This window comes from Crocodylus porosus, unplaced genomic scaffold (genome assembly GCF_001723895.1).
Source record: "Crocodylus porosus isolate Cpor-Errol unplaced genomic scaffold, CroPor_comp1, whole genome shotgun sequence".
Classification (NCBI taxonomy): domain Eukaryota; kingdom Metazoa; phylum Chordata; order Crocodylia; family Crocodylidae; genus Crocodylus; species Crocodylus porosus.
The window spans coordinates 4,640,829-4,652,490 of NW_017728926.1; the positions used below are offsets into that span (position 1 = coordinate 4,640,829).

The 11,662-nt window shown below is 48.6% G+C and overlaps 1 protein-coding gene across 3 annotated transcripts in view; it reads left to right on the forward strand.

Annotated features, from left to right (window-relative positions):
- The window catches only part of MEGF6 (multiple EGF like domains 6), a 313,131-nt gene that overhangs the window by 241,314 nt on the left and 60,155 nt on the right, over positions 1-11,662 (forward strand). For all 3 annotated transcript variants that reach the window (XM_019541243.1, XM_019541244.1, XM_019541245.1), the window contains 2 exons: positions 9,234-9,359; positions 10,375-10,497. In XM_019541243.1, the coding sequence (XP_019396788.1) occupies positions 9,234-9,359; positions 10,375-10,497 (249 nt within the window). The remainder of the gene's footprint in view (positions 1-9,233; positions 9,360-10,374; positions 10,498-11,662) is intronic.

Sequence of the window (11,662 nt, forward strand, 5' to 3'; positions counted from 1 at the left end):
AGCCCCCCTATTTTGTCTGCCATGGGCGACTGGTGCTGCCTTAGTTGGGGGAGCAGATGCCCCCCCTCTACCAGTCCCACCAACCAGGGGGTCCCCCCCGTGGCCGATCCTGCTGCCTGTCTGTGGCCAATCTCACTGCCCCGGGCGGGAAGTGGTCCCCCGCGGATAATCCCACAATGGCTGATCGTTGAAGCCAATCGCTACAGCCACTTCCGGGAGAGGCTGCAGCAATCGGCCGGTGCTTGCAGGGGGGGCACTGGCGCTTCCACCTCCTCCCCCCCATTTCCTGAGCAGCAAGCGCAGCTGGACAGGTGGTGCATCGGTGCTCTCAGGGAGCACGTGCACCCTCTTCGCATTGTCACTGTTGTCTACTGCTAAAATATAATAAATGTGAAAAGATTTTAATGCAAAAGGAAGGGGAAGCAAGCAGAGAGCATTTTGCCAATTGCCTTACTATCCTGAAGTTACCCCTTCCTCTATCAGAAATGGATGGGGAGGGGGTTGGCTAGCATCTGCAGATCCTTTTACACTATTTCTGAGGGTTTTGTTTGGCCTCCATTCTAAAATAAGGGATTTAATCTGAGCCAGTTGCTTTTTTTGTCCTGTAACACAGAGAGATGCTCCTTATTAGTGCACAGCGTATTTCTGGAAATTGTCTGAGATTAGAATAAGTTAGTCTGGGATTATACAGTGTATTCATATTTCTATCATTTCGATGTAGAAATCTAGTATTCCCAGGATTTGTTTGACTGAACAGAAAGATTGCATCCTGCAGATCTGTGTGTACTTAAATGGCATACACAGAAGAGGTAATTGTGTGCATGGCTTGCCGTTTCTCAGATCTTTGTTTTCCAGTTGCAAGTGCTGAATGTAGAGTTGAGCTGTATTTGAAAATTTAACCCTTATATGTACCATGAAGGGTGACTTTTGTGAATTTCTTAAAATTAAAACCCACAGTGAACGTCAACTTGAATGCATTTGTTTTTAATGAATGTTCTTCTTCTCCTTAATGGAAATATAGGTGGATTTGAAAGAAAAAACAATGTATGTGTGTGAGAGAATTTAGAACAGGAGAAGCTGAGTCAGGATTCCAGAGTCTGCTCCAGGCTTTGTCACCTTCTCTCAAAGTATGTGGCATAAGGCTTCGATGCAGCCAAGCACTTAAGCATGTTCTTAGCATAAAGATTAATAGATTCATAGATTGTAGAGTCGGAAGGGACCACAAAGGATCATCGTGTCTGACCCCCTGCCCCTGGCAGGAAAGAGGACTGAGGTCAGATGATCCCAGACAGGTGACTATCAAGCCTCTGCTTGAAGACCTTCAAGTTAGGTGATAATACTACCTCTCTTGAAAGCCCATTCCAGACTCTGGCCACCCTTACTGTAAAAGTAACCTAAATCTACTCTCCATTAATTTGCACCCATTATTCCTAGTTACTCCCAGGGGCACTCTGGTAAATAGCGCATCTCCAATTCCCTGTTGTCCTGCCTTGATAAACACAAGTAAAGGACACAAGTAAAGCAGTTCCTTAAGTTTGTTGCTGAATTGGGACCTAATGAGATGTAGAACAGTGTAGGCAAAGCCTAGAGAGTGAATAGATGGGGGTGGACATTGCACACATCACTCCCTTCTGGCACAGTTAGTGGAAGCCATAAGCAGCCTGTACTTAAAGTTTCTCTAGAAGAAGTGCTTTGTGTAACCCAGAGGGCTAAGTTTGATACTCATCTGAAGCCTGGCTGTGAGGTGTGGTTCTTTGCTAACTGGTTAAAGGCAGAGTGCCAGTTGCCGGACAACTTTATGGATGGGGCTAACACTGGCATTGTTCATGCTTTATCTGTCTCATGGGTATAGGTGGCAGAAGGGGGTTGCTAACAGGGCTCAGTTCCCCCAAACACAGGGCAGCAGCAGGCATTGCCTTAGGGCAGCCTGGCCCCAGGTTGCTGCTGCAGGGGGGGAGGGGTGAGCACACTCAGCTGCCCTGCACACTCGCAGCCAGGATCACAGCCAGCTCAGGTGCAGGCAAATAAGTTTCTTTTAATTTATGTTTTTTTTATTTCTGGGGCGGGGTAGAGGGCAGATTGAGACCCCCCACAGTGCAGGAGAGAGTGGGGTAAGGGAAGGGTGAATCATTCACCCCTGCCCCAGCCCACTCCCTCTTGCACTGTGAAGAATGTCACACAACCCAGCCCGGCCAAGGTCCCATTCACCATGAATGGGGCCCTGGCCAACCAGGTTGTGGGACAATTGCAGCCTGGTGGCTTGTCTTGGAGTGCAGGATGAGGTAGCATCTGCCCCCACCTTGGTTCCACCACGGTGCATGCAGCAGTGAGCGTCACCCCCCCACACACACACCCCTGGATGAGCCATCAGGCTCTGATTTTCCCACGACCTGGCTCACCCAGGACCCCATTCATGGTGAATGGGGCCCCAGCTGGGCTGGGTCATAGGACAGTCAGAGCTTGGCACCTCCTCCAGAGGCACAGCACCAGGCAGCCAGGGGAGGGGGCACGTGGCCCCCCGATCTTTGCATGGGGTGAGGACGGGCCACAGCTGTGACCTGGACTCAGCCTCTGTTCTATGCCTCCATGCCTTGCCGCCACTGCTTTGAAAAAGGCGGGTACTGCCATGTGCCTCACAGTGATGCCATTCCTCTGGAGGAGCTGCCAGGCTCTTCCTGGGGACTATGCAGGATGCAGGAGGCATGGGGGTCCCAGGGGCTCCATCCCATCCAGTGGTGGTGCAGCCAAGGTTGGCCCTGCTTCGGCCCCCAGCTGTGGGCCCCCCCGGGTGGTGCGCAGCTGGGGCTAGGGTGGGAAGGCAGCCGAGTCTGGGAGGCAGCTGGAACTGGGGCCGGGGCCGGGGCTGGGGCTGGTGCGGCCAGGAGGCAATTGGGGCTGAGACTGGTGAGCCTGGGGCTGGGAGGCAGCCAAGGCTTGGGCCAGGGTGGCTGGAGCCAGGAGGCAGCCGCGGCTGATGTGGCAGCTGGGCCTGATGCGGTCGGGGCTGGGGCCGGGGCCAGGGCCAGGGCCAGAAAATGCTGCTCCCCCCAGGCCCTTTCCCCTCCCCCCTCAGACTTTCCTATGAGGGGGCGGGTGTGTGTGTGTGTATGGACACACATTCAACCTCCCCCTCCCCCCCCCAATTTTTTCTTCCTCCACCTATGCTCATGGGTCAGTAGAGGATTGGGCTCCAGAACTCTCCATCCATCACCTTTCTCCAGCACTAAACTCACGTTAGAGACAGAGAAGATGGAGGCAGTGTTGTTTTTTAAGGCTATGAAATATCATCTGTGGACAATCTGTCTAGTTTTAAATACAAGAATCCACATGATGCATGATCTGCCATGGAGTTTGGCAAGCTGGTCACAGAAACTTTTAGCTAGAAAAAGCAGCTGGGGATGGAAGTTTTCTCAATGGGGCTTTGTTAAAAAAAAAACCATTATTAAAACAAGACCAACAGAGAATTCTACTTGCCCTTATTCGCTGTTCTGGGTGCTGTCCTCCAAAAGGAGACCGAGGATTGGAAGGCCCTTCCTTAAATAAGGAAGAAGAAGCTGTTTTCTCTTTATCTTTTGCCATTCCCTGAATTACTATTCATTCCCATTGAATTAACCATTCCTATTGAATTAACCAAGCCACTTCTTTAAGGTGGCACTCCTGGCCACAATTCCTCCTTAGTGTATTGTGGGCAGTTCGTAGTAAACGTAGTGTAATGTTATTGCTTTGAACCCACAGCCAGTTTATCCCATAAAATCTGCATGCTGTATGTATAGCCAGTGGAGCCTGCCACCTCTTTTGTATATATGTCCTTTGCCAGAGAATGACTTCTGGTTCCTATTACTTGTGCTGGACTGGAATGTGCCTGGTATGGTTCATACAAATAGAACACTAGGGCTTCTTAGTCCACATATGCACTTGCAGAATTTACAGTGCTCAGATGGAATCATGTGTTTTGAAAAATAATTTTACTAACATGACAAACTCTGCTTTGGGAGGGAAAAAAAAGAGGGAACAAAATACTTGACATCTCCACTCTTTATCTTCTCTTTATTAATCCTTTTCAGACTTTTTCAGCTGGGATTTGTAGCAGGGAGTCGACTCCCAAGTTTGCCAAACTTGGCTGTTTGGTTCCAGAGCAGCAGAAAAGTCATTACCAGTATGAGACGGGCCTTCTCTTAAATACGTTAACAAAGTAGGACTTTCTGGTTCAGGTGATCGATCATGAGATATATAAGCTGCTTTTAGCTTGTTTATATCTAAGCCAGCATGCTGGTAACTGGGTGGTCTTTGCCCACTGACATTGGAAGGTATATGTGCTACATGCTGGAAATTTCAGTCCATCTCATATGAATTATCCCTCATAAAAAGCCAGTATTGCATCGCTACCCCATGATGGCCTGCCACAATGGATAAGCCAGGGGTGAACTAGGCTGTGGCACAATTTTATCTTGTCTGCTGCTTAAAGAGCCCTATTGAATGGGCTTTGGGAAGTTTGTACTGATGCTGTCCTGGAGGATTTACCTCTGCTTTCTCTGTCCTTTTAAAAATTTTAGAAGATAAGAACTTTTTGTGTAGCGATGATAGGTTACGAAGGCAATAAATTTCAGACTCGCACAAATAATTGCACACTGTGAGATTATTTTAGACATGAAATGATTTTGTTTATTAAACATTGGCCCTCTGTTTCTCCCATATAGAGAAATATGCATGGATGCTGGAAATAGCATCATTTTAATTATTTTTTTTAAATGAGAATTGCAGCTACATTATTTGTAACAGCTTTGAATATAATTTTATTAAATATCTTAATGTATCAGAACATTTAAAACGGCCATCACCCAGATCTGTTATAAGGAAAGTCATGTAACTTTGACCTATCACTTTTCAATAATGGCAAATACTTCTGTTGCCTTTTTCCAAGCTGAATAAAACAAAATCAGGAAAACTAACGTAGTTGGGCCATTCCTGCTCCAGCACTGAGCAGTACGCTGCAACATTTTGACCCAATTAAGTCAGTTTTATTCCCAAGAATGTTGTTTAGTTAATGAGAGGCTTATGTTTGCCTCGATGCTGAGGGAAGTTCAGACTGTTCTCTCTCAGGAAGGTCCTGTGCTCCGGTTGAAGGCAGACGTGTTGGGAGGATTGTTTGCAGGAAAAAACAATGCATTCTTGTGGCTTTCGATTTGTATGCTGGACCAAATGTCTCCCAAACAATGAAGGCTATTTAGTTTTTCTGATGTTCTGTTACCAAGTGGAGCTGTTTAATCAAATTGTTTTTGGTACTTTTTGGATCTGCTTTGCTACAACAGAGACTGTGTGTTACAAATGACAGTGGGCAGAAAAAGGTGCAGATTACAGGGGCTTAATTAGGAAGGTAAAGGAAAGGCATTGAACAACTCCATGAAGCCTATTTCTATATAGAGCACATCTAAGCATAGGGGTCATTTGTCATCACTGAGAACAAAAGCTGTGCTGTATTTGACTGACAGGTTTTTACAGTCATAGATGGCCATGTGGTATAACTTTATATCCTTTTTTTTTCCTGGATATACTCCTTTGGCCTTAGTTCCATTTCTTTATAACCCCTTCTGTAGAAGCTGGGATTTCTTATTTAAAAGTGAACTGTAAATAGCAGCATTTACTACTGCAGTATCTGCTGAATTCCCCTCTAATGTGGCTGAAGGAGCCAGCTTGGCGTTGGAGCCCACAAGGAGCAAGTCGTTGGCACTGATCCACAGCAGTCTAAGAACAGCACTCACTGCCTCCTCTTAAAAGGGGATGCAAGTGCTTCTCTGCAGGCAGGTATATAGGGTGCTTAACACCTCAGCATAATGGAGACAGGCCAGCAACCTCTTTCTATATGGTTTGGTACCCTTGGTGTACTTTGCATGACATTGTAACCCCGCTTAACTCATCTCTTAGTCATGCACATGTGTTTTCCTATGAACCACTTTATGTATCCATCACATGTGCTTTGTGAGGTTTCAGCAATGCACATGTATTAAGCCCTTTGAGACCCAGAGATGAAAGGAGCTGTGATGTACAGTGTTGCGGTGGCGGCACGCTGACTCAATGCAGTATGACTACAAAATAACAGTCCTTAAAAACCAGTGAGCTGGAGCCTCACAAGGTCTCCTTTCTTCTGTGGGACACACAGGGCAGCATGTGTTTTATATGAGGGAGTTTTTTAAGGGCTGAGAGACCTCCATGAAAAAGAGAGACTTTTCCTAGCATTCACTTTCTAATCTTGGCTGGTTAGTGGAGGCTTAGGGTGGTTCTGGAGGCTGCCCACAGGCATAGGACTACCTGAGCAGAGCTGGTGTGTGGACAGAGATTTTTCATTAAGGATTATGTTAATTGTCTTATAAGTCTCTTCCCTGAAAGCACAGTGGATTGTTCTCCCAGTGAAGGACCAGGTTGGATGTATTCGACCTCTGCCCAGCCTCTGGTATTCCTTGATGTTTATGGAAACCGTTTCTGGGCTTCCATTCCAGGATGTGTTTTTTGGCTTGTCTGTACATGTCAGACTGGGAAGTGATGCTTCACATGCACTGTTGTGTACACGGATGTTTTCACAGGACTGACACAATTAAAGGGAGTGTTTCTCAACTTTGCTGGAGAGACATTTTTCGTTAGAGCCACATCTTTGGGTAAGATGCTGCTTAAGAGTAGGTGGGTATGACAGGGGTCCATCCCTGGGCCTGTCTAACATAGGTCTGACCCTCTGTCTCTGGGCTACCCATCCATCTCTCTTGCCTGCCATGCCTTGATGGGACAATAATTATGATGTTACTCAGGTGGGAAGCTGCCCATTTACTACCTCAACACTAGGGGTCACTATCCACTGCTCCAAACATCCCCTATATGGTGGCCAACGCCTCGCAGATGGTATATAAATGTTGACCTGTGCCCTAAGGCGCTGGGGTCTGAGCACCCCCTGTCACTGCACCCCCCTGGCACTGGGGTCTGAGCACAGTAGTGTGCCCCAACAAGGCCCCCTCCTCAGCCCAGTCTACCAGATAAAACAATAACATAAATACGAGCCCCTGGGCCACAACGTAATACAAGTCATACAAGCCATACTCTGGCTCCTTGAAAACTCCAAACTGTTCCTCACGTATTGAGCACCCCCCAGCTCTGGTACCTTGTAAACTCCTGGAGCTTCATTAGCCACAGAAACAGTCTGGCCAGCAGCCACAGTGTTCCTGGGTAGTTTTGCTGTTTAGGAGCTCTCTTTCCCTGGCCGCTTGCCAGAGACCTCCCCCTATCAACCTTGGCCCTGGGGTTTATATGTGCCCAGAGGCCTATCCCCTTCCTGTCAACTGACCAGCCTGGGTGGTTGGGCTATTAGACCCTACCCTCCTGGTGCTTGATGTTCCTGTAGATTCGGGTGTTAAAGGGGAAACCCTGCCTCTTAGTAACAGGGTTAAGGTTCCCTGTTACAGTGGGCTAGCACAATGGTCTAAAGCAGGGGTGTTCAACTTCCAGCCTGCAGGCCAAATCTGGCCTGCAGAGCCATGATTTCCAGCCCACAGGGCTCCCCAGAAGTCAAGAAAATTGGCAGTGGGGAAGCAGTGGCAATCAATATGGTCATCTTCCCATGCTGCCAAATTCCTAAAAGCTGTTTGAGTCTGGGGAGTGCTCCCCCACACTGCTCCCTGCAGCAGGATCAAGGCTGGGCCCATGCCCCCTGTCCACCTGAAGCTTGATCAGGGCACAGTGAAGCCCTTTTTCCCTTCAACAGGGCTGGGTTGGGGCCAGGCTGCCTTCCCTTGCCCCTGACCCCCACATGAAGTCCCACTTCACGTGCCAGACCAGGGACACCATCCAGATCTGGCCTATGGGCAAATCAGCCACTGTCCATCTGGTCCATCAGTGAAAAAGGTTGAGCACCACTGGTCTAAAGTAATGGTTTCTTCTCTGTTTCCTGGTTCAGATCTCGCCTGGGAATGACAAGAAGTCAAAGCCATTGACTTTTAAAAAAAATTTTGGTGCTGGTATGATCTCAGCATATTAGCTAGAGATGCAAGACCCACCTCTCAATTGAGCGGCCAGAGGAACACGCTGTTACACTTAGGAACAGGCTAGTGCAGGAATTTCAGGGATGCAGCCTGACTCTGTTGGCTGAAAAACCTTTGGGCACCTGCAGGGCTCAGTAGCATGGCGGGTGAGAGAACATGAGTACTGTATTCTCAGTCCTCTGTGCTAACTTGTAGATGGGCATCCCTGCCAGCATCTCTCTCTCTAAGATCTGTTGCAGGTATGAAGAAGATATTAGATGTCTTTGACAGGGATAACACCAGCTCTAATGTAAACCAGGGAATCAGCCCAAGCCCCCAGGATGCTGTGCAGAAGTTAAGTGCAAGTGTACAGCGCATGGCTTTGAGTGTGTCTGCTGAGGTGTTCCCAGCGGGGCTGCGGTGTAACCATGGGGCCCTGCCCTGTATCTTCAGGGGGCCTATTGGGTGGCTCCAAGCCAGAAAGTTAATTTACCATATCATTTTGTCACGAGAGCATGCTTGAGTCCCCCTCAGGCCATCATTCACTGTAAACAGGCATGATTACCTGGAGCTAGCATGGCTGTTGAGTCTGCAGCCAGTGTCTTTTGAACACAATTACAAGAATTTCCATGGTAAACAAACAGTGCACAGACCCTGCCCTCTCACCCTGGCACCTGCTCGGAAGGGATTAGTGGCTGTAAAGCAAGCATGTTTGTCATTCCCTTCCCTCCCACATAGCTTTCCGAGTTGAGTTTTGGATTATGTAACTCAAGCCAGAAACGGCCTGACCTGTGTTCCTCTCCCCGTGGGAACAGCCAGGAACAGGACTGGGAGCTCTGATTTCTTGCAAACAGGGTTTTCATGGTGCTGACTCACACTTTTCAACAGAGCTTCTCCTATCATCAAAGAATAATGTCCCACATTTGGTGGGCTGCTTTGGATGTCTTTCTTGCACAGTGCTGTGCTGTGTACATGGTCTGTCAAGTTCAAAACATATACCGGTAATGAAGGAAACTTGCGGTTTTAGGTGCAGTTTAAACATTCCCCATGAACTGTCCCACTTGCCCTGGGGCTGAATATGCTGCAGAGGCTAGAATTTCCATTAGCCAGTCTGATTCCTGCTCTGTTACAGGAGTTTGTGTATTTGGCCCTAGTTCTTGGCAAGCAGTCTTTCATCCATTTTTCTACAGCCCTTCTTTAACCATGTTACTGTCTTGTCCCTTTTTCTGCTAGCCGTGAACACCTGTGCTGTCAACAATGGTGGCTGTGAGCACAATTGTCTGCAGCTGGCGTTAACTCAACACCGGTGCCAATGCCGGCACAACTATCAGCTGAAGGAGGATGGCAAGCATTGTATCTGTGAGTCTCCCCTGGGCTCTGGGGGTGAATTAGGAATGGAGAAGCACTGCCCTCCCCCTTTTCTCATTGCTTTTCTAAGCTTTGGAGCACAGCCAGAGCAGAGCCTGTGGGAGCTTCCCTAAGCAGGGAGTCAGGCACAAAATAGTTAATAACTAGGTGACTAGCCTATGTATCTAACTAAACAGAAACCATCAGGATGCCTCAGTTGCCTGCTCCAATGTTGAGCATATCAGAAAAAGATGAAACTCTCCAGTAGGAAATAGTGCCAATTCTGCGTGCTATATTGCCGGGGACCTCTTCTGGGGATTGTTTTGGAAGCTGAGGAAGAGCAGCAGGAGCCCAGCCAAACGTAGTGAAACTGTTTCAGGCCATGTGCTCCTGAGCACACTACAGGGCAGCAGTCTCCATCAGTGAAACAGGAACCCTTCCTCTCTCCTCTGGCCATCAGACCATCCCTGGCAATTATGTCCTGTTCTCTCCGTGGGGCAAGGAGGGGCAATGCTGGAAGTCAGAAGGAGCAGGAGTCCAAGCATCTTGCTGATGGTAGTTGGCATGCAAGCTGTGAAGGGAAAGGTTTGGGCTGTGGGGCTCCTCAGGAAATAGGCCTATCTGGGATGTTAAAAATAGAGTGTCTGGGCAGATTTCTCAGTTGTGTGTCTGCCTGGCCCCTGGCATGGGTCAGAAATGGGTCAGATCCCTGGGGAAAGCCGTTGAAAGGAGCTGGCCCTACTCTTCCCCCCTGCTGGGCTCTTTGGCTGTGCTTGTGCCAGCACTTCTCTGGAAAGGCTCCAGCTAGCTCAGCACATTGCTTTTCCAGGAACTTATACTGCATCCCTCGTCTTTTAGCTTGAGACAGAAGCTCCAAGCCCTGAATACTCATCTCGTTAATAAAGGCTCCACAGGCATAACCTCTGGTGTCCTGGCCTCATTACTCCTGCTTGCATTTGGGTATGGTGGAGGTTATTCTGGACAGGCATGCAATAAGGTTGTTTTGCTCTGTGCTCTGTCTCTGCAGTGAAGAGCCCGTGTGCTGATCGAAATGGAGGCTGCATGCACAAATGCCAAAATCACCGTGGCATGGCACACTGTGAGTGCCACCCTGGCTACCAGCTGGCAGCTGACAACAAGGCCTGTGAAGGTACAGTACCCACACCATGGGGAGATCTGAAGCCCTCCTTTTCCCTTCTCTTAAAGACCCTCGAGGTAGGGGAGAGCACCACCTCCCTTGGAAGCCCATTTCAAATTTTGGCCACCCGTACCATGAAGAAGTTTTTCTAGTCTGCTCTCTGTTAGTTTGTGACCATTGTTCCTTGTTACCCCAAGATGCACCCTGGTGAACAGAGCATCTCCGATCCATTACTGGAACCCTAATGCATTCCCCTAATGAATTTGTAAGCAGCCACAAGATCACTTCTCAGCCTTCTCTTGTGGAGGCTGAAGAGGTCCAGGTCCATCAGTGTCTCCTCATAGGGCTTGTCCTGTAAGCCCCTAACCATACGAGTGGCTCTCCTCTGGACCCTCTCGAGTCTATCAACAACCTTCTTGAACTATGGTGCCCAAAACTGGATGCAGTACTCCAACTGGGGTCTGACCAATGCCGCATAGAGGGGAAGTATTACCTCCTTGTGCCTGTTTGTGATGCACCTGCTAATGCATGATAAAGTACGGTTAGCTTTGCTGGTGATTTCATCACACTGACGACTCGTGTTCATGTTGGAGTCCACTAATCGGTAGTTGAATGTTTGTCAGCCTCTTCCCCCAGTTACAGAACTTCAAGTTAACCACTCATAGGGATATTTTCTGGTTTTACCTAATAGAACATCCAGGAGCGCAGACAGAAATAACAATTTTTGCCCAATGTGGCCACAGAAAGTGATCTATAGCTGTGACCGAACACAAGTGTATAGCTGCAGACTGCTTCAAAAATGCATGAGGGTTCAGATGAAGGTGTTTCAAAACAAAAGTGTCTTCTGTAACTTGAGTCTGCCTGCCTGCCAACCTCCAAGTTGTTTTCTGAATGGGAGGGGGGAAGGGAGCAGAGGGTCTTAGGTCTGGCATTTTTTCAGCCCCTGCTGAGGGTGGAGCAGGTGTATTGGAGCCCTCCCAAGGGGGGCGGGGTCCAATTTACCCAGCCCACCCTCCAGCACCATCTGGGAAATCCTTTGCATGAGCTTTCTCTTCTCCCTTTCCCCCCTCCCATTCTGAAAACAGGGCAGACTGGCAGGGAGAAGGGGGTGGTGGAACCGGAGCGTGCTCCATCCACTCCATGCATTGACCTGGTATTGCAGTGCTTCCAGGACCGG